Source organism: Anas platyrhynchos, chromosome 3, assembly GCF_047663525.1.
Source record: "Anas platyrhynchos isolate ZD024472 breed Pekin duck chromosome 3, IASCAAS_PekinDuck_T2T, whole genome shotgun sequence".
Taxonomy (NCBI): Eukaryota; Metazoa; Chordata; class Aves; order Anseriformes; family Anatidae; genus Anas; species Anas platyrhynchos.
In genome coordinates this window covers 90,600,039-90,622,275 of record NC_092589.1, presented here as the reverse complement: position 1 = coordinate 90,622,275, position 22,237 = coordinate 90,600,039, and the positions used below count along the sequence as shown (strand labels likewise).

Genomic DNA, 22,237 nt, shown 5'->3' with positions numbered 1-22,237 from the left:
ATAGATTCAAAATAAACTTTGACATCCTCAATAGATATTCCACTTTCTTTTTTCATGACTCTAAGGATCTTGCTGAGCCTGTCTGCTACAGTCAAGTAGAATACCAGACAGCAAAATAACGATATCAACAATACATAGAGCTATTTTTATAGCATCTGAATCAGTCTCTATGGCAACATTTTTTAGCCTATTTAGATTGAAAAAAAAAAAAAAAAAAAAGAAGAAGAAGAAAAAAAAAAGAAAAAAATCTCTGTCTCTGCCCCTTGTTGCATTATTCTGTTGAGTGACAGATATTGATAAAAAGATAAAACTTAATGTCCACATAAAAATATCTGTCAAGCTTGGGAGAGTAGATAGTTGTTTGCTTTATGTTTGACCTTTCCTTTTAACAGATCAAAGGTATTCCACTAAATTTCTTTCATTTTCTTTGTGAAAAAGTTATGAAAAAAAGGAAGAAGGGAAGGAAGGAAGGAAGGAAGGAAGGAAGGAAGGAAGGAAGGAAGGAAGGAAGGAAGGAAGGAAGGAAGGAAGGAAGGAAGGAAGGAAGGAAGGAAGGAAGGAAGGAAGGAAGGAAGGAAGGAAGGAAGGAAGGAATCCAATTAATCTAATTATGCATAAACATATGCTTTTCCTCTCTGAGCCTGAGTATTCAATGAGAATGGTGTATGTCATCATTACTGTTTTATAGTTGGGGGAGGCAAGTACAGACAAAAAAATATATATACATCTCCAAGGTCAGCAAGCCAGTTCAACACTTCATTTTATAACCAAGTTCTCCATATTTAGAAAGTTTACCTTAGAGCATTTCTGTTTCATTATATGTTTGCATTTCTCTTCTGTTGCTCTATGAAAAATGCCCACAAATAAGCAGGAAATAGGACTACAACCAGAGAACTATGAAACTGTCTGCCTCAGAATGCCATTAAATTTGCAGAGAGAAAGAAACCATTACGAAAGCAGAGGAAATTTTTTTTTTTATAAAATGCTCTTCAGTTACATTAAATCAAAGTATTTTATGTAAAATAATAGGTCTGAAGCTATAGGGTGATGGCCACAAAGAAGCAGAGTTAACATTCCTGGGCAATATGGAAGTGAAAACAGTTGCTGCCATCTTGGGATACCTGCACAGAAGAATTTTACTGAGGATCTTAGACCTTTGTGTAAATATACCAACAGAGGAGTGTCTGTTCTTCAGAACTGATGAAAGGGGTTTTCTTTACAAAGACAGAATTCTTATCTCTCATGATTTGACCTGATTTTTAAAATTATTTCATATAGTTTTCTACCTGCCAGTTTTAGAATGTAAGAACAGCAGTATCAGATCTTGTCAGTGATCTGTCTTATGCACTGTGCTGTCTACATTATACAGATATATAGAGAAGCATATAAGAACAGGGAATGAATGATCCTTTCTCTGATATGCCTTCCTAACTTTTTGTAGTCAGCAATTTAAAGGTTTTCTGAGCCAGGACTGTATCCAAGGCATCAGCCTATTCTCTAAATTGTGTATCTCTTTAGCTACCTTCAAATCCTAAAGCAGTGAGTTCCCCATTTCAATTTTGTAATGTATCAAAGACATAAAGTAATATTCTGAATATCCTAGTTCTAGCACTCACCATTTTAGTTAATATAAATCATACTGTTTGTATCCTTATCAGAGTTGTTTGTTTTCATGCAACCCTTCCCAATAACTGGAAGTAAACTGAAAAAAAAAAAAGCACCACAGATGAGACCGATGCACATGTATCCAATACTGAGACAAAACTGCAGATGATCTGCTGCATCCTGTTTGTTGTTTCATGAAAAAAAGAAAAAAAAAAGTGCTGTCATGCAAGTCAAATTGTCATCATTTCACCTTATTCAGAATGTGTTTACATTTTTAAGAGCCAACAAATTCAGCAACAAATTCTACAATCTCTTTAACTGAAAATTTATCAGTAGATGATTTGTAATTTAGAATAAGAAACTGGAAAAGGAAGTTTTGAAATGTATATGGTGATAGTTTATTGAGGTCAACTGAGTAATTAGAATGACTGTTTTCACCAGAAAAGTTAAAATAAATAAAGTCATCCATTAGCAATCTCAACCAGTGCTTCTGTGCTGCACGGAGACAGAAAGCTATCTAGCAATTGGCCAACCAAATGTAAAATAAAATAGTCACAAATATTCTTAAAAGCTGTTTTTAATGGCTAAAAGTTGCAAAGTTATGTACAGGAGAGGTAGGAAAAGAAAACAAAAAAAATAAAACAACAACCAAAAAAAAAAACAAACAAACAAACAAACAAAAAAAAAAAAAAAAAAAAAAAAACATTTAATCCAGCTGAAGTTGATTCTAATGTAGTTCAAAAATAATTAGTAAGAAGCACTTACCATAAAACCATCACAGCATTACCACCTTCAAGGGTCAACAACAATTCATCTTTAGAAACTGTGCCTAGCATGGATTGAGAAGGTAATATTAATGAAAGAAAGAACCAGGAAATACCAGGACACTTAAAACTAACTAAAGCTAATGTCAGTGACTAGAGACAGTCAGAAACACATGAGTAATTTATTAAGGACTAATAGATTTGGGTAAGTAGACCTTCTTCTGATATGTGGGGTAAAGATAAATTAGCAATAACTGAGCATTTCTGTTTGGCCTTTGCATAATATATAAAATGAGCCTTCAAGAAGTGCATTTGGTCTTTTCCTAACAGGTTTTCACTGCTGTACTTATCCTCAAAGCTATATTAAATCTCTTTTGGGAAAGACACTATTAAGATTAAACTTCTGTCAAGACATCACCCTGAACGATTATGTGATTAGCAATCATGTTTATTAGGTATCCTGGAGTGCTCAGCTCTGTACAAACACTGGGAGAGCACTGGAGGCTTCTCTTTCAAGGAGATTGCAGTCTAAATCAGTCACAGAGCAGATATAATTTAAAACATCAAACTCAAGGCAATAAAGATGTAGTTTTATTTAAGTCCGTCTTCTGTTTGGTAAGAGGTAAGATAGATGTTCATTCATACAATGATCTCGTACACTTCATTAGAGGATACAAATCACCTTCTCATTAAATGTTAATCTCTTTCTTTTCCATGTGCAAATGGCCACTGTTCTGTTATGAGTGGAGCTGAAGATTAAATAACCCAAATAAATGCTGAAATCTCACAACGTCTTTGATATGAAAAATATACACATACAGGAATACTGTAAATTTTAAACAAGTGTTCATAGTGGAGGCTTTGTACACTGTATACTTCCACTTGTTGCTGCTTAAAAGTCCAGAGCTTGGAAATTGATACGACCTTCTCCAAACTGATCACGGAGCCTTTCTGGTTCTTGTTGTCTGAATTAACAACTCTGACACACTGTAACCCTTTTTCTGCTGCAGACATCTTTAGGAAGAAGCTCTTCAAATTCCTTGGAAAGTATTATCTAAACACACAGCTAAAGCTCACCTGTGGAAAGCTGTCATGTTGTTAGACATTAGTTCTTTCTGTAGTTTATTTGAAATCTCTGTGGTTGCTCTCCAGTGTCTAGCCAAAATATATTTCCTTATTTATCTGTAAACCCCTTTTTTATCCAGCAGGAGACTTCTCATGAGCTGAGAAAAGGTGAAACCAGTAGATATGAGTCCTTGCAGAGAGTTTTCATGCAGTAGCAAGATTTCTTGTAGTGACTCCCATAGGAAGAATATATTTGGAGTTTATTCACAGAAGGGTGAACCTTGTGCTCACTGGTGTCTGTGAGGAATGAGTGCTATCCAAATAATAATATTGTCACATTTCCTGTTCCAGATTGTGTTGACAGGAATGGATTTACCTCGCTTTACATCCCAAGCGTGGTCTAACTCAGTTTACCTTGTTTTATGTCTCCATGGGAAGAAACAAGAAGTGGAATACAGGGAAGAAGGCCAGGACCAATAGAAAGACTGCTGGTCTCTTTTATCCAAAAATCTGTCTTGAATACGATAGAGGAGACGTTACTAGTTTTGCTGCTCCTGATTCCTCTTACACTAATTTCATTTCTTGCTGCTTTAAAATACACAGGTTATTACAGTGTCCCTCTAATAATCACAACTTACTAAAGAAACCATTGTGAAAGATTCCACATTGCTTTGTCATAAATATTGCTGTGTCATTAACATAGACCTTTTATTCTTCTGGTTTACCATAACAGGGAAAGAGAGCAGAATGAACATGGTACCTCACAGAATTTCCTCCTTGCTGAAAAAACAATACAAAAGTATAACCAGCATAAGTGGTTTCACCTTTAATAAAGAAAAAGGAAAGGAAACAAAACCAAACCAAACCAAAACAAAACAAAAAGAAAAGGAAAAAGGGTATATATTTGGGTATATATTTCTGAAAGAAAATATTCAGATTTGCAATTAAATGAAGTTGGGGAAATGGTCTCAAGATTTAGGTTGGATATTAGGAGAAATTTCTTTACTGAACTGATTGTGCAGCATTGGAATAGGCTGCCCAGGGAAGTGGTTGAGTCACCATCCCTGGAGGTTTTCAAGAAATGTGTAGATTTGGAACTTAGTAGCATATTTTAGTAGTAGACTTTAGTACTAGGTTAAAGGTTGGACTAAATGATCTTGCAGGTCCTTTCCAACCTGAATGATTCTATGAACAGCAAAAACTGGTAGCCCATATGTGCGCATACATGTATCCCATTAAAGATTTTCAGTTATATTTACATATTTTTTTATTTATTTCTTTTTATTTTTATAAATGTGTGTGTATGTTTATACATTATATGAACACTTCCTGATCCAAAAGCCTCCATTGTCACACTCTTCACAGTCATGCACAAACACTTGTGCGTGTACACCCTCACACACTACTTGGGTTCAGTGTTATGTTGATATAGTGGCTGAAATAGAGTTAATTTTCATCACAGTAGCCTTTATGGTACTGTGTTTTTTATTTGTGAGTAAAACAATGTTGGTAATACAACAATATTTTAGTTATTGTGAAGCAGTGTTTGCACAGTGTTAAATGCTTCTCTGTTCCTCACTCTGCCCCTACAGAAAGTCATCTGGGAGTGATAAGAGACTGGGAGGGCATGCAGCCAAGACAGATGACCCCAGCAGACCAAAGGGATGTTCTATACCACATATCATGACCAACAATAAAAAAATGGGGCTAGTCTTTCCAAGGTAGCTATCACTTGGAGACTGTCTGGGTGGTCTGTTGGTGGAAGGTAGTGAGTGACTGCTCCTACATCTCTTGGAACTTACTTTTTCCTTCACTTTTTAAATGGTCTTTATCTTGACCCATGAGTTTTTCCTGTTTTTTGTCTTCTGATTTTCTCTCTCCCACATCCTGCTTCAGGGGATGGTGAGCAAGTGACTTGGTGGGTGTTTAGCTGCAGGTCAAAGTTAACTTACCATATTGACTCAAACCCACCTGTTTTACTGAATAAGAGAACAAAGCTCAAATTCTCCTGCTGCCTCTGTAGGTGGGCATGACCCCAAGAACTGGCAAAAGTCATCCATATTCTTGAAGCATTAGCATGCATCCTGGCACAATCTTGTCCCACACTAACTAGCACTACCCCAGTCAATGCATCAAGTTCAGGAGAGTTGGAACTGTCAAGGGACCAGTGTCAGCAGGCTGTCTGAATGTGACCACCTTATTTTGTAGTACAATAAATTCTACCAATATAGGCATTTGCTGTGCCATTCCAGCTGGCCTCAGGCTGAGTGAATATTTTCTAACCCATCTGGTTTGCAAATACAAGTAGAAGTAGCCATGCTGTATCTTTAAAAAAATGTACTTTATCTGTCTTTTTTGAAGTAAACTGAAGTTCTATGGTACTAAAAGACTTCAGGTGACCACAGAAATGTAGATTCTCTTTCCCTTTGCTGCATAATCTTTATTTTGAACTCTCTCAAAAGGGACTATTTCTCACTGTCTCTTTGCTGCTAAACCTAAAAGATGCGGTATTGTGATAGAAAACAGGCATGCTTGAAACTGGAGTGCTCTACAGGCAAAATCATTGTCATTCTTCTTAAACAACTGCTTTTAAAATCTATATATACAACTGTGATTAAAAAATAAATATAAAAATATGAAGGAAGATTATATATAGTAATATTGTAATAGCATTGCAAAGCTATTACTTCAGTGGTTTAAGTCTATAGAGGAAAGAGATGGAAGTCTTACGGAGAGAAGGAATGTTTGCTGACACCAATATCCCAGAGAAGAAGATGGACTGTTTTCATATGGTAGGGTTATAATCACCACAGTCAGACTAACTGAAAAGCAACTGCAAGCATTGTTGTTGAACTTCTCTTTCTAGTCATCATTTTGATTGCTGTGGAAACTCCCTAAAATTACAGCAATTTTATTGTTAGCAAATGAGATCAAAATTGAAAATAGAGCAAACATGATCTGATTTAAGCTGAAAGAGTAGAGATAGTCCAGTGCTGACCACATCTTTTTCTAAAAGATAAATTATTTGACAAGTTTTTTACCCATATATCAATGAGGAGCAACACAAAACATTATTCTTTATCTATCCAGATGTGGCCTTTCCTGGTAATTTTTGCACCAGGACATCAGTTTGCAGTGGGTGTACTTGGATCTTCCTATAGGAAACTGAAGTCTTGCATATCAACTGTTGTTTTGAATATATCAGTATCCATTCTTAACTCTTTTGTTACATCATCTCTTCTAAAAAGTGCTTTGGTTCCTTGCCTTTTTCTGTGCCCAGACACTTTATCCTCTTTTTCTCAGAATTGCATAGGGAACTCCCTTTCAGCTGGGTTCTGAACTACATTTTTCTTTAGCTGTGGTCATTGCTGACTCATGAGTAACTCTTGTGCTTAGCTCAGCCACCTCTTCGTTACCAATCCTGGCTCATTGCCCCTAGCTACTCACACAGCCCGCAAAATGAACTTTTAAATAAATTAAATTTAGGAAGACTTAGGACCTTTGGACCACTCTTACATTGGTTACTCATCACTCTAATTGACTATTGGCTCTTATATCTTCCATTCTTCTCCAGAAAGGTGTAGCCATTTGTATTCTAATGCAACCTTCCTACTTCCTACTTGCAACAACCCAGAGACAGATCTGAAAATCTGGGCATCTTTCTGTAATAAGTTGAAATGAACATAGAGCACATGATTGTATGTTATAGCCAAACAGCTTTTGCTTTAGTGTTCACACAGTTGCCTGTTACATCTCTTCAAACTCACCAAGGGCATCTGTCTTCATTTATGACAACACACTCTAATTCCATATTTTAAAATAAAACCAATATGGAATTTTCAGTCTAAAAACAGTTTCTGAAAACCCTCAGATCTGTTCCTATAATATTATTACCTTCAGTGTGTGCAAGAACATAAGAACTCCAGTTGTTTTTTGAAGATGTGGTTGATTTTACTTATTCATTAATTTAAAAAATATATATACATGTATGCATATATTTTAGCCACAAATCTAAGTTTTATCCTTTTTGAAATAAGAAATATTCCAGACTTGATAAATGTAAAAACTCATAGAGCTATATTTACAGAGCAATTTTTCTGGATAGCATTGTTTTCAACTTAATTTTTTTAATTGTCATTCCTTAATACTTCAGTAATGAAGACATTTTTACAAAGTGTGCCAGTGATTTCCAGTTTTATTATTGAATGATCACTTTAGAATCAAAAGTGTTGATTTTTCAGAAAAAAAAAAAGAAAAGGTTGCAAATTAAAGGAAAAAAATGAACTAATAAAAGGTGTTCACTGGCATAGTGAAACATAACTATTAGAACACCGTGATAAGAATGGGAGGTTAAGTAGTCAGGAAGAAGCTGAAAAAATTGTATTTAAATAGGCTTTATGCTTTTGAGTTGTAAAGGGCTTATTTTCTTTTATGTTCTGCCTGAAAACCTGCTGTTCTGAGCTTCATGAACTTCACAACACATTCGTGTGAGGACATAGTTAAAAAACTAAGTTATTTTGTCCTGACAGTTGACATTTACCTTGTTTAAAATGCTTAACATCAAAACCAAAAGTAGAGGTGAAGTAGGCCATTTTCACTTACTAGAAAAATTATTCATATAATACTTCATAAGCATTTAAAATACTTAATATATGGATCAACTCTGTTCACATGTATTCCATCCCTTATTCTTTAGGTGTAATGGCCCAATATGAAGTGCAGAGAATCTTTCCACTGACTTTTGAATCAGTTCTATAAGCAATTAGAGGATCCTCTTTATTCATTCTCTGTCTGGCAGTCCAAAAAAATATACATGTTCACATCACAAAAGCAAAAAAGGAAGAGCTTCCCTTATCAGGTTTTGCAGTTGAAGAAATTAAATTGCCTCTGAATAACTTGTTCTGTGATACTGCTTGTGCTGAGTTTCTTTGCTTATATATAACCCAGCAGTAACAATCCAAACCAGGAGGACAACTAAAATGAATGTGAGCATAAGGAAATGGTATGAGAACTGTCTTCCAACTGGCTTTCAATTTAGGGCAGGCATGCCACCAAGAAAGCAATTCTGAGTTAACACATTATAAACCTGTATGCTGCAGTGACAATCTCTAGAGAATGGCATAAACAACACAGAATGAATTTTACTGCCTCATATGTTAGTAATAGCTTGACATATTATGGATTACCCAACTGGACTTCTTGCCTGTATCCAAACCAGTAACCAAAATGGGCCACAAATATTTCTATAGCCACAAGGCAAACTGGCACAAGACTGCTTGCCTGCACGCAACTGAGCCCTCCAAGGCAGGATGTAAGCTTTCTGCAGGCTGACCATGAGGCAGGGTTCCCGGCTCAAGCTCTCCTTTAGTCTGTGGTTAAGCCTGGCCTCGGACAGCACTTTTAGGCCCATGTGAAAACTATGCCACATAACAATTTATTGGTATGCACCACATGCCAGTCCATAAAGGATGCTGTCACTTTTGCTAACGTAGACAGATTCAGCCATAAGCAAGGAAGGTTTTCAAATACAAAAAGTAAGTTTCATGAACACTTTTCTGTTCCAGAAATAGCAGACTAACCCCTCATACCTAGTTAATGGAATGATTTTGTACTATGTGCATTATAAGGTCTGGAAAAGAAAAATAGCTAGCGGAAGAATTAGTTTGGATAAAAACCAGCAGTTCTTGATAGAAATGACAGAGGATGCCAAGATACAGCTATACAGTATCAAATTAAAATGCAGAGGTTATTTATATAAGTGATAGATGTGACAACTATTGAAAGAGAACTTTTAAGAAAACTTAAGTACAAGTGGCAGAAGCTAAAAGAGAAGGCTCTGTGTACTTTTTGTGGATCAGGTATGGGCAGCACCTTTGTTGCTGGACTCTGCATCTGGTAAAAAATGAGATACATTCTGGCCTCCTTCATAAGTAGAAGTACAAATAAAGATTGTGACTGTTTTCCTCACAGAGCAGTATATTCCAGAAATCCCTTTGAGGTAACCCTCCAAAGAAGAGAAGCAGGAACTGAATCTATTGATAAAGCATCTATCTAGAGGCTAATTAGGTGAAAACTAAAAGATAGATATTTAAAGTCTGATGGGAAAGGTCAAATGTGTTAAAAACATACAGTCTAAACTGTAAATTCTCTTTCAGTCTTGTACAGCTATGCACTAGTGTCAATGGGATTATGCTGTTAGATAAGAGGAAAGAATCAAGAACAGAAGACTAGATATGACAGAGAAACAAGACTTAAATCACAACAGTTGAACAGGTCATGCGACTTGAGACTGGGCACATGTAGTGGTCCCAAATTTTAGCAAAAATTGTGATAATAGTAACAGTAATAGTAATAACAATAATAACAATAATAAAGATGATACTGAAAATATCTTCCTGTGGATGTTTGATGTTCTTGATATAGATGTCTTCTGTAAGACTGTAGTCATAAACTAAACCATAGAAACTGCAGAAAAAAAATGGGTAACTTCTAAGCTATTTATCTAAGAACCTAGAAAGTCATCTTGTTTGTTGCAGACCAACAAAAAATCATTAAGTAGAAGAAAAATTGACAGTCCTTACTTCATGACTTTTGTGGGAGAGAGATCACTTAAGTATTCTGAAACTGCTACTTATGTACTAAAAAATTAAATTGCTCAAAAAATCCACATGAAGGTTACCATTGACATTATCTTGCACCACATATAGAATCCTGCAGTACAATAATTAACTGCGCACATATCTTCACATATATGTTCATGAAGTCAAATGCTAATTAATTTAGGTTATCGTGTACAGATATGAGAATGCAATGTAATGAAGCTAAACCTCTTGAGCCTTTGGCTTTTTAGGACACTGGAGAAGATTTTTCAAAGATCTATAAGTTGGTCTATAAGTTAATTAAATAGCTTCACAGCTATTGATTTAAAAGTATGAATAACATTATTTCATGAAAAATGTAGTCAAGCATTAGAAAAAGCTGTCCAGGGAAGTGGTGGATACCTTTCCTATCCCTGGAGGTATTTGAGACATGGATGTGGCACTAAGGGACATGTTCTAGTGATGAGGCTCAGTAGGTCAGGCTGATGGTTGGAAGTGATGATCTCAGAGGTCTTTTCCAACCTAGATGATTCTATGATTCCAGAACTTTAGAAATCTAAAGTCCTTCCAGTAAAGTGCTATTTTCAATATGGGTTCCAGATTTCCTAACAAGAGATGTTAGAAGTGCTCTAGTGCAGCAAAATTTAAAAAATAAATAATTAATAAAAAAATTTAACTTCAAAGCTCTATGGTAACAATAATATTAATGATCCTGGAAGGAAAACCTAAAAGCCTACAGCTGTGATTTCTCAGGCATTTAGGATATTAACAGTTTAACAGTTTCAAATGTGTTTGAAACTGAAGAAACAGCTGTCCTTGCTCTATTTGTTTGTCATTGAAATCCTGTCCCTTTTCCGAAAACACAGCCCTGAGATGCAAGCCCTTGCTTATTTGTCCCACAGCTTCTGAAAGCTCATCTGTTGTTTCATGGCAGTTTACTCTAGAAAGTAGTATTTAATCTAGAATTTAGTATCATCTGACCAATATATTGTATTCTTGTGTTCAGACAGTGTTTGCCACTCCTGACACAAAGGTATTCTAATGCCTGTCTGTTAAAAAAGTATCAGTAAAAGAAAGCAAATAAAGAATTATAAGTATTTTCCTTTATGAAATTATATACTTAATTTTAAAAGTTTAAAATAAACTGTTCTATACCTATTTTATAGTAGAGGGCTTGAAAGTCACAAAAAGCCAGTAACTTTAACAGGGAATTATGTTTCTGTTCCTTGCTATGTTACTTGGACTGTCCTTGTTTTGTTTATTATTTGTTTCATTTTTTCATTTTTCTAAGTACTTTTCGTTTGTATATTCAGTCCATCACTTCATAAGGATAAATTATCACCCATTTAACTTATATCTTTCTATCTGAATCAAGAGCAAGATTTTTTTTTTTTTATCTTCAATAAGTTGTATTATTTAGATGATTTTATATTAATTCCCATTTCTCTTTCATGACAAAATCCAGGTGAATGGATTTTAGTCCTACTCATTTTGCTACCACCAATATAGATTGCATTTTTCATGTTTATTTTCCAGTAGCTTTGATTCTTACACCATTTTCCAGAACCCAAAAACCTTAAAAAACTGTTTCAGGGAAATAACAAAAATCAGGTATCTTTAGGTAATACTCTCTGTCTTTCTGTGGAAGATCTGTTCACACTGCTATCAAAAACAATCAAACAAACAAAACCACACTTCTGTGAAAGAATCAAGAATCAAGAAAGAATCCAAAAATCATAGTAAATGTGTTTTTGCAGGTAACATTTATGACCTTTTGTAGGTCATAAAAATGGATATATGTTCTCTGTTTTACTTGTCATTATTACATTAAGCCCTAGAATAAGTAGATTTGAATTTCCATGGTTTTTTAGACTTCTCAGCTATGCTTCAATACTCTTATTCTGAGCATGTCCCTTACAAGAATGGAAGAAGGAAATAATTTGAAACCTGACATGAGTTCTTGCTTTTAATAGCACACTGTTTATGAAGAAGGGATGACTTGTCTTACTTAGATATTCAAGCTAGCTAAACACTAGAGGCTCAAGTAAAGCTCCTGAAATTGTGCTTTCTGAGGACAGAAAAGCTCCCTTCTCCACTTGTAATTAGAACTAAATTTGGGGACCTGGGAGATGGGAACAGCAGCTATGGAAAGAAGAGGAGGTCAATATAACAGAGCTGACTTAATTTCAGAAGCCTGAAGTAAGAGTGAATAAATTAGGCTGTTAAAATTCATTTTGTTGCAAATTGACAGGTGCTCAGCACAGGTAATTAATTCAGTGAGTTTTAATAAACTAGAATTAGAAACAAATAAGAACCATCTCCTCCTAAGGAGGTGGGGAGGATGCATATCACTATCTCTTAATGCAGACAACTTGACACACTACAGCTTTGTGAGTGATGGGCTGCAGGTTGTAGTGATGCTCTTGTGGGTACAGTAAGGTGTGGGGCAGGCAATGGTTTCTTGCCAAGGCAGAAGAAGAGAGGAAGAAGGAGAGACTCAGCAGTCCAGGATTTGCTTAGAAAGAGAAAAAATATTAACATGTTACTTGTAAAGTTATGGCTCCTTCGCTAGAGATATTTAATGAAATTAATTTCATTAATTTCATGACATTTAATGACAGCCTTTGGTGAAAATGAATTATTTTTTCCTATTTTGAAATAGGCATCCCAGACATAACATTTTTCCAGACTTAGCACAGTGTAGTTTGTTTATTTATCAAATTGGAAGAATATAGAATTACTTAAAAGCCAGATTTCCAGGGGTGATTGTCCAGCCATGGAGTGCATGGCTTTGCCTGGGAGTAGACCAGTTACCAGGATTTGTTGCCTTGCTGGGGACAAAGGGAGGCTGAATTCACTTTGAGAACTCCCTGCACATAATTCTGCCAGCATGATCCAACAGCAGTTGTTAGGTGATGTTTTGAGGCTGTTTTGCATCTTTCTAATGGTATGTGATGCAAATATGCTGTTACCCCCATCTGCCATTCAGAAGAGTTAGCTTTAATCAGCAGTCATATATTCCAGCTAGAGCACAGATCGCTCCTAATAAAACTTGCTTCTGCCTTCTCATTTTGTGATCAACATGATCATTAACATTTTCATCACGCTTCTTTCTTCAACAACAGCCTTGTCCATATTTGTATCAGATTATCATCATCTGTCTTCCTTTCAATACACGGAATATAACATGAGCTAAATCCTACAGTCCATATTCAGTCAGCCATAAGTTAGCAGTGATTTCACCCAAAAGATTAGGATTTGTTCATATTTTCATATTTATAAGACAAATAGTGTGTTCATATTTTTCCAGTGTTTTACCTGTGCAGATTCTCCCTGAAAGATTTTGTACTGTTCCTCAAGTGTGTTTTTTTGTCAAATTCTAGTTCCAACAAAACACTGATAGAAAGGCAAATTAAGTTTGCATAGTGGGAAGTCATAACATATGAGCCATCTAGTAAAATAAAGGACATTTCTGTATTTTCTATTATGGTTGTTGTGCATTTCACTGCAGAACTTTCATCTGAAATAAGCATTTATATTTCATACATAGGAAACACTGTTATCAGTCAGGCTTTAACAGGATAGATTTTATGAACCCACATACATTAGAGACATCTAAGCATATGAAAAAAAGGCAAAATCTAAGATTGAATGTCTAGTGCATTTTCAGGATCTGTTGGTTTTGTGTTTTGTTTTTTATTTACTTTTCATTCTTCACTTTTTAAAAATATATAATAATTATCTTGCATATACTTATATAGAACCCACTGCCCCCAGACTTATTATTTGACCTTAGTATTTAAGGAAATAAAATTCTGAGAAAATTAACACAATTGAATATTCAAAACAACATTATCTGAAGCTAATTAAGAATATAAAATGAACTAAAAACAAGTAAAGTATTATATTTATTTAATCTTTTCCAACCTTTCATAGCTTGATTCAAGACTGATTGAACAATTTTGCTGAACTGGGATTTTAGTAAAAAAAAAAAATGCCTAGTCTAGTTAAATGCCTAGTTACATGCATTTAAGATAACTATCAAATATGTATGCTGCATAAAGAAATAATCATAGTATCCATGGTTCTGAACAGGGTTCTTGCTTTGTTAATATTGGGTACACGTAAATTTTATTTCCTTTTTAACCTTGATGTGATTTTGATGCTTAAAATTTTGATGGGGATAGATGTAGTTTATTCTCAACATTACTGGTGTGGTTTTGGTGCAGGGGTACAATGTATACTGCATTTTACAGCCTGCAACTAGCATTTCAAGCAACACAATGAAGGGTGGATCATAATTTATTTCAAGAAAGAGGCAAGCTCATTTATATAAGTGACAATGTCAAGTTTAATTAAGGGCTATAGTGACAAAAGAGAGCTGACTGCATGCACTCAAAATACTTTTCAGATGACAAATGACTGACACCCATAAAAACAATATCCAGAGTAATTGGTAAGGTTATGATACTTATGACTAAAAAGATTTCAGACAGTATATTCCAGTAGGTTAACATTCTATCAAATTTAAATTCAAAACAGATAAATCAAACTTGCCATATTTCCTAAAATTCAGATTTACAATCACAAACTTTCTTTATGGAAGGAAAGAAAATATAACTGGCAATTAGGGGCATTTGGATCCCCCCCTTTATTCAGCTCTATGAAGTTTTATAGTCAGTAACACTATGGCTTGATCTCCGAAGTGGCATTATGGCACTCCCTGGTCAAAATAAGGATGTAGAGAAAAATCTGTTTGCATGAGTTATTTTGTGTTCTTCACCCTGCTCTGCACACTCAGTGTTTTTGAAAACAGTCCAGAATGCCTAATCCATATCAACATCTCTCTTTCTTCTCTCTTTGTGGCAACTACACCATAAAGGGGGAGCTGATGTTAAGGATAAAGGTCAGGATGATAGAATATGACAACTCTTTGAAATGAAAAGAGAAATGAGTGTCCCTAAGTATTCAGCACAAGCTTTTCTTTGCTCCCTGCAGGGCATCTGCACCACAACCACCGCATTTTTACACTTCTTCTTCTTAGCTTCATTCTGTTGGGTATTGACAGAAGCGTGGCAGTCATACATGGCTGTTACTGGAAAAATTAGGACACGGCTCATAAGGAAACGTTTCCTGTGCCTTGGATGGGGTAAGTCTGTAAAATTCATTTATTCAGACTCGTTGGAATGAAACGTTTAATGCAGTGGCAATGTCAAGAGTATTATAATTTTCCTCAGTGAACCTGAAAAAGTAGACAGCATGTAACTAAACAAAAAACTGGGTTAGGAGTCTTTCCAATTTAACTCTAGCTTCAATATAATCTCTTAGCTCAAGACATGCTAGTGCATATTCTCTAATAAATATATTTTAACATCATTTTAGTGTACAAAATAGTGTAATATCAAGAAATAAAAATAAAATAACAAAAACACTTGCTGAATATTCATGAAGTCTCTTACTATTTCACTTAAAGACATGTCAAAGGTACCAGTAATTTAGCTACAATAAGGAGATACACCATGGGCAGAAAAAACTGTCCTCTCTACAATTGCTTGAGAAAAACAAATCTTGTGATAACACTGTGCTTTTTCAAATGAATCATTCCATGTAAAAATGATCATTTTGCATTAGCTTGCACCGACATTTCTTTTCCAGGCAGAACAGCAATGTATTCTCACCCTCTAATGGTTTTTACTGTTTCATGGGTTTTCTTTCTTTTCAGGTTTACCAGCCTTAGTGGTTGCAATATCAATAGGCTTTACCAAGACAAAGGGATATGGAACAGCTCACTAGTAAGTCAATCTGAAATGGTAAATTAAATTTTTAATTAAAAAAGCTAACATCCCCATCAGGAATTATATAGCATGGTCTGAAGACCCTACAGGTGTCCATTCACACTTGGAATTGCCCTAAGAGTCACTGAGTGATCTACAGAAGAACAAAAAGGAAACCATATGTTAGTCTTGGACTAAGCTCAGCAAAGCACCAGGGATGCTGGATTTCCTGTGATCATTTGAAGCAGCAAGCCATCAAGAAACACTAAGGATTAGGTCCATTTAAATGCCCAACATTTATATAAATTCACCAAAGAGAACCTTAAATGTTAAGGTTAGCCTTTGCCAACCTCTAAACATGTCTATAACTGTACTGGCAAGAGTCTCTTTGGCACCCAGCTTTCTGTTCACCAGGTATGTTAACCACTACATAGGCTTTCATGCCCCTGAGCTGCTTAGAGCCAAAGCCCCACAGAAGTCTCAAAATAGATCTCCCTTTCAACCCCTCTCTCCTGGAGTGTCTGATCCAGCCCATTTCCTGGACTGGGCTGTATATGAGAGATGGCAAGGACATCTCTGTACTTCATTTACATTTTATTCATACGAGTTCTATTTAACCACCTGACTGCTTACAGTGTATATTTAGCACCCTGGAAAATTCACTCCTTAGTTAACCTGCCCTTCCCTTGCCTCCTGCTGAAGGAGTTTGGCCTGAGTCTCCTTCCTGCCTGCAGAAGGCTCTAAGAACCAAGACATAATGTGTGTGAGGGTACATTCCCTTCAGTCTCTGTTTGCAGCTCTCCTCATGTAGCCTAGGAAATTAAGCATGCATCTGGACAGCAGGAGAGGAAATAAGACTCTGTAAGCTGCTAATGAGGGCATTCATCAGAGATGTGAATGAGCTAGGTCAAGTCCTTACTTCAATGAATACTAAATTATTCTCCTTTGCATCGTCACTGAGTGATCAGGATTCTCCCTCTCTGCCCTGTGTATCCCACCTTCATGGCACATGGCAGATGAGGCTTCAAGCCCTTGCTCCATCTCCAGGTGGGTAAGGCTCCAAAAACAAATCTCTTCCTGAGTACTTGTTCTAACCACTGAGCTCTCTAGTTCTGAATTGTGACGTGTCTTCCATTTATTTCATGGGGAATAGCTTACCTAACTGTGGGACAACACTTATAGCTGGGAATCCTTAGTGATAAAAACATCTTAGACATCTTTGGGAATTATATTGAGAACATGCTACTCTGGATTTTTTTTCTAGCCAATATGTGCTCATCTTGCTGTTTGTTTTGTTTTTGTTTTGTTGTTGCTGTTGTTGATTTTATTATTATTATTATTATTCATGTGTGACAACTTGCTTCAGTTAGTGTTGCTTCTTATTTCCTTCTTGGGATGATTGAATTTTTAAAAGAAGATAGACTAAAATATTCAGACAAAGCAACAAATCATTCATTAAGGGTAACCTGGAAAGAGAAACAGAGCAGATCTGTACATAAAGCAGCCCGTTTCCTCCTATCCAAAATCAGCTGACACAGTACTGTGGAACAAAAGCACAAGAGGAGGTGCACAAGGGAAAAAAATGAACCATAATGCAGCTCTTGTCTTATTTGCAACTACATTTTCTTGGCATTCAACATCACAATAATATAAAGAAAACTGGAAATGCAGAAAATGGAGTTTGCTCCTCCATCACCAGCTGACATGCTGTTGCACTCAAGAATTATGGCCTGTAACTGCTAAGCCATGTGAAAGCGGAGCCCCTGTGCTGTTTACCATAACTAAAGTACTTTTGTAAGTTTTTGAACTGCTTATGCTGATGTATATTTGGCCCATTTGACTGCATTCAGAAGCCAAACAAACCTACTGCCATCAGAAATGCATTCAATTATACACATTCTGCACCGTTCTGCCATCAGAAAGCATTCTGCTATTAAAAAAAAAAAAAAAAAAAAAAAAAAAAAAAAAAAAAAGGCTTTTCCAAAGGGAGAAAATTAAGAGTGAAAAGGGATTGATTCTAGTCCCATACATGGAGAGTTTGACTAGAAGGGAGGCCCAAGGGTCTTCAAAGCAGGTTTATAGGGTGGTACAGCTGATGAGCTTGGCCTGAATTATTCACACTTGATCCAGCTCTGTCATAACACTGTGTAATTTCTCTCTTTTTCTTTCAATCCTAATTATTAGACAGTTATATTACTGTACATTCAAAATCACTTATGAGAACACATTTGTACTGAAACAGGTATAGAAACTGAATAGATTCCCTAAAACTAATTTGGAAAAAAATAAAATAAAAGCACGTAGTAACAAACTTTCAGATATTTGAAAAAGGGTTGTGTAAAAGCTTAATTATTTTTTCCAAATATTTCTGTGGGGTTTATAAATATTGTTGCTTTTTTAATTTATAAATATTCTTGCCACCTCTCCTCAGATCTATGAAAGCACCATTACTGCAAGTTACAGTTACTAAATCTGTGAGACCTACTACATGCAGTTCTGTATACTAATAAGCAGTGTAGATAACTTTCAGGAAATTGTTATAACAGCAAAATTTAATATTCTGCTATAGTCATGTTCTAAGAGAAGGAGCCATTCTCCTAGAGAGCATCAAACTACTCACAAAATATACAGGACACCGGAGCAAGTCTACCTCATCACTCAACAGAATTTTATGACCATGCAGCATGGTTCTATAAAACTACCAGTAGATGCTCTTAATACTAATCAATTTATATGGCTTTTTGCTATGTGAAGAGCAGGGAGAAAGAATACAGAACAGGTGACTACAATAAAAACAACCATAAAGCACTGGGAAAAAAAAATAAATCTATTAGAACAAAGAAAAAGAGAACAACAACAACAACAACAAAAAGGTCAAAGAGTTGGCAGCAATTGCCTTATAGTACAAGAAAACACCTGAAAATTCTTCAATAGAAAAGGTTGGGAACAAGTGCATTTCAGAGAGATCAATTGGCGGCTATTGAATATATTGCAAAAATCACATCAGACTGTTGAAAATCCCAATTGCTGAAAATTCAGATTGCATAGAGAAAAGAAAACTACCTCTACATTCTTCACCATCCTGATCCTAAATGGAAGTCACTCTACTGAACAGCTTTTTTAATTGAAGACATAAGGAAGGACACAAATGTCCCTTTGTCTTAAAGATATTCATGGTTGAAAACTTTTGGTTCTTTTAAATAAAATGGCAGATTTTTTCAATACAAGTAATTGAAATTATGGTTCAAATACAGTATGTTAACAGTTTTTATGGACTGATGTTTCCATTCACAAAGAAACTTGAACATTTCAATTACGTGTTTTAGTTACACACAACGGTCATCTTCAATAATACTGGTAAGAAAAAGCAATATATTCCTCCTCAGAGGTCTGTGTTCTCAGTCTGTCATTGTAAATAACCTAGTGGTTTTTGTTTGTTTTTTTTAAGAAAATAAAAAAGCATAAAATTTTGAAAACATTTTTCTTTGACATCAGAAAAATTAATGGAATATTGCTGTTCTGATGTTGTGGTTGTTGCTTTTGAGGTGGGATGTAGACTAGCCTGCCATTTATTACCATTTTAATATTGAAACAGATATAAATTATTTACATCAGTTTATCATTTCAGAATTTAACACATTGATGCAGCTGGGTTCGTGGAGTAAGCTTCACTACAATGGGGAACGATTTTATTCTTTGCAGTTAAAACTCCAGCCATAACAGATCATTATGATGCGTTTGCATTTATTTTATATGGTTTTCAAAAGCACAAAAAGAATACTGGAAAATAAATAAGAAATGTATAATTCTGATGTGAATGTTTCTGGATGTCAAATCCAAGTAAATTATTTTAATGCATATACTGGAGTTTTCTTATATATAGGTGTGAGCATGCATTCAAATAAACATGAAGTTCTTTGAATGTGTAATCACTGAGAAAATAGCACAGCTGCATTTACTTCAGTGCATGATGCTCCTGATCTTCTGCAGATATGGAAAGCTTTACATCATGGTGTATCAAATATTTAGAATTTGATTCTGTAAGTGCTCCATGTTTGGAAATCTGAGGGTTTTCAGTGAAAACCCTGATGCAGTATGACAAAGTCTGCAAGATTAGTAGCTCACCAGAAAATACAGTTTTCAGATACTTTAAAATATACATTTAAATTGTTTGCAAAATATTCCAGAGACTATAGAACAGTTAAACCATAGATAATGAATTTTCCTTAATGGGAATATTGTCCATAAGACCTAGTCCTGATAGAACTTCCTAAATGACATAAGTGAAAATACATAAAATCATGTTTTTAATCAAGTTCTACTTTAGAGGTACCTGGCTGTTCATTGTTTTACAGATAGAACTGTCAGGCATTATAAACTAGAAATGTTTCTAGATACCTACTGGGCAAGACCTCTTCAGATAACTCATTACATATGGTTAGAGTAGATTTAACAAAGATTTACAGATTTATTTTATATTGTGCTATAATATATTTTAGATTTCAGCATATGTATAATTTGCATTAAAACTTTTGACCCATTAACAATTGGTAATGGAAATCACTTTTCAGCTGTTTACATCATCATGTCAACCAAGTAATTCAATTCTTTTGTGTGTGTGTATGAATTTCTACATGTAGGATTGAACATAAACCAGAATAATCTCATGCTGTAGTAATTATTAATGCTTTCATGGCAATACACTATACTTATTTTTAATTTGTGTTAGTTCTTCTCTAATGTTCTTTCCAGCTGTTGGCTGTCTCTTGAAGGAGGGCTACTTTATGCTTTCGTTGGACCTGCAGCTGCTGTTGTCTTGGTAAACATTAATATCATTTCCAATATTTTCATATGAAATGGTGGAATGTGCTATTTAAATTATAAAAGCTTAGCTATACCATAGAACTAAGATTTGCTGTAATTATTGAGCTTGGTTTAACATACCATCAGTATTTTGAATACATGATATACTTAATTGTACCACATCTTTATATCAGTTATCTCAGCATGCTTACACAGTAAGCTATGAAAGAATAATGTGCTGATTGGTGGCACACAAAACTTGTTACAGGTATCACTGAGTTATTATCAGTAGCATCTACACAGTTGTCACTGCCTTGTAAAGTTCAGTGACAGTCTTGATAGAGTGCTGCTTGGCAGCAAAAGCAACAGAATGAGTGGAACCAGCCAGCAAGTTCTCCATGGCTCCTGCTTTTCAAGGAAAAGAAAAAGTCATCATAGCTGAGAAATGTTACTCACTTTTGTATTAAACTTTTGCATTTCTGGAAATGCATTTATTAGTAAGATTCACTTTGTCTAATTTTAGACAGCTACAATATATATTTCTACATATATGCTAGTTATTCCAGATGCATGTTGCTGTCAGTGGAGAAAAGTATGCACTTTTAGGGCTCAAATAATCAGATATATTTCAATTTAGAGTAAGATGAATTGCACCCATTATGTGCCACTGGCTATCAGTCATCTGCTCTGCACTCTGTATGGATTTTGTAAAATAATTTGTTTCACATTTTTCCCTGAATTCTTGAAGGAGATTGCAGACTTTGAATCTAATTCTTCTTTCCCCTGCACCAATTTTATACTAGGATAGCTCTATCAATACCAGTTGTCTCTGATTTTCCCTTGCAAAAGGAAATCAGTCTTAGTAGTCATCAAAGATAAAGCCATTTAGCTCCAAAGATTATCCTGAAATGGATGTTTACTACTCCCATAGAGTTTGTCTCATCATTGCCTGGAGTCAAGCCAGGATCCTTTTGTACAACTCACAGTCCCTGTCATGATAGAGGAGCCAAGGATGTTTACAGAAAGCCAGGCATAATTTTCACATGGAACTGTATGTTCTCTTTGTAATTGGCAAGCTTTGTTCAGAGATGTTTGAAGTTCACAGTTGCAGTTTGCCCTACCATTAGCTAGTGACTGTGCAAGGAGCTGTTCTATGCAGCCACTTAAGCCTAAGTGTATGAAGCAAAGGAATTGTATGGCATCAGCTGGAAAATGTAAATGCTGAAAATAAAGTGATGATAAGAAAAGACGAAAAAGAGTTGGCAGGACAGACTGGCAACAATTAAAGATTTTGGCATAGGTCTTGGAAAATCTGTTTGAAAGAAAAAAAGGATCACCGTTTTCTAATCAGAAAAATAAGGAAAGTTTTTTCAATACACTGAAAACTTGGTACTACCTCTTCACAAGGCCATGCAGAGTTAGTTTCATAGAGTTCAGTTCAATAATACAAATGGATAATAACAGTCATTAAGTTGTCCATTAAATGTCATTAGTATGTCCATAGATTGCCAAAGTCTGACTGCCAAAACACTTGGATTTTTTTTTTTAAGGTTAATTCCTCAACTGATGCATGTAGGCATAAAACCATGTACTTTAATGGGGATAAACAGACTTACCCTAGGCATTA

General features: G+C 35.3%; 1 protein-coding gene across 6 annotated transcripts in view; it reads left to right on the top strand.

Annotated features, from left to right (window-relative positions):
• Positions 1–22,237, top strand: part of ADGRB3 (adhesion G protein-coupled receptor B3) — a 473,065-nt gene that overhangs the window by 414,869 nt on the left and 35,959 nt on the right. For all 6 annotated transcript variants that reach the window (XM_072036309.1, XM_027455045.3, XM_027455047.3 and 3 more), the window contains 3 exons: positions 15,032–15,182; positions 15,756–15,825; positions 20,560–20,626. In XM_072036309.1, coding sequence (XP_071892410.1) covers positions 15,032–15,182; positions 15,756–15,825; positions 20,560–20,626 — 288 coding nt within the window. The remainder of the gene's footprint in view (positions 1–15,031; positions 15,183–15,755; positions 15,826–20,559; positions 20,627–22,237) is intronic.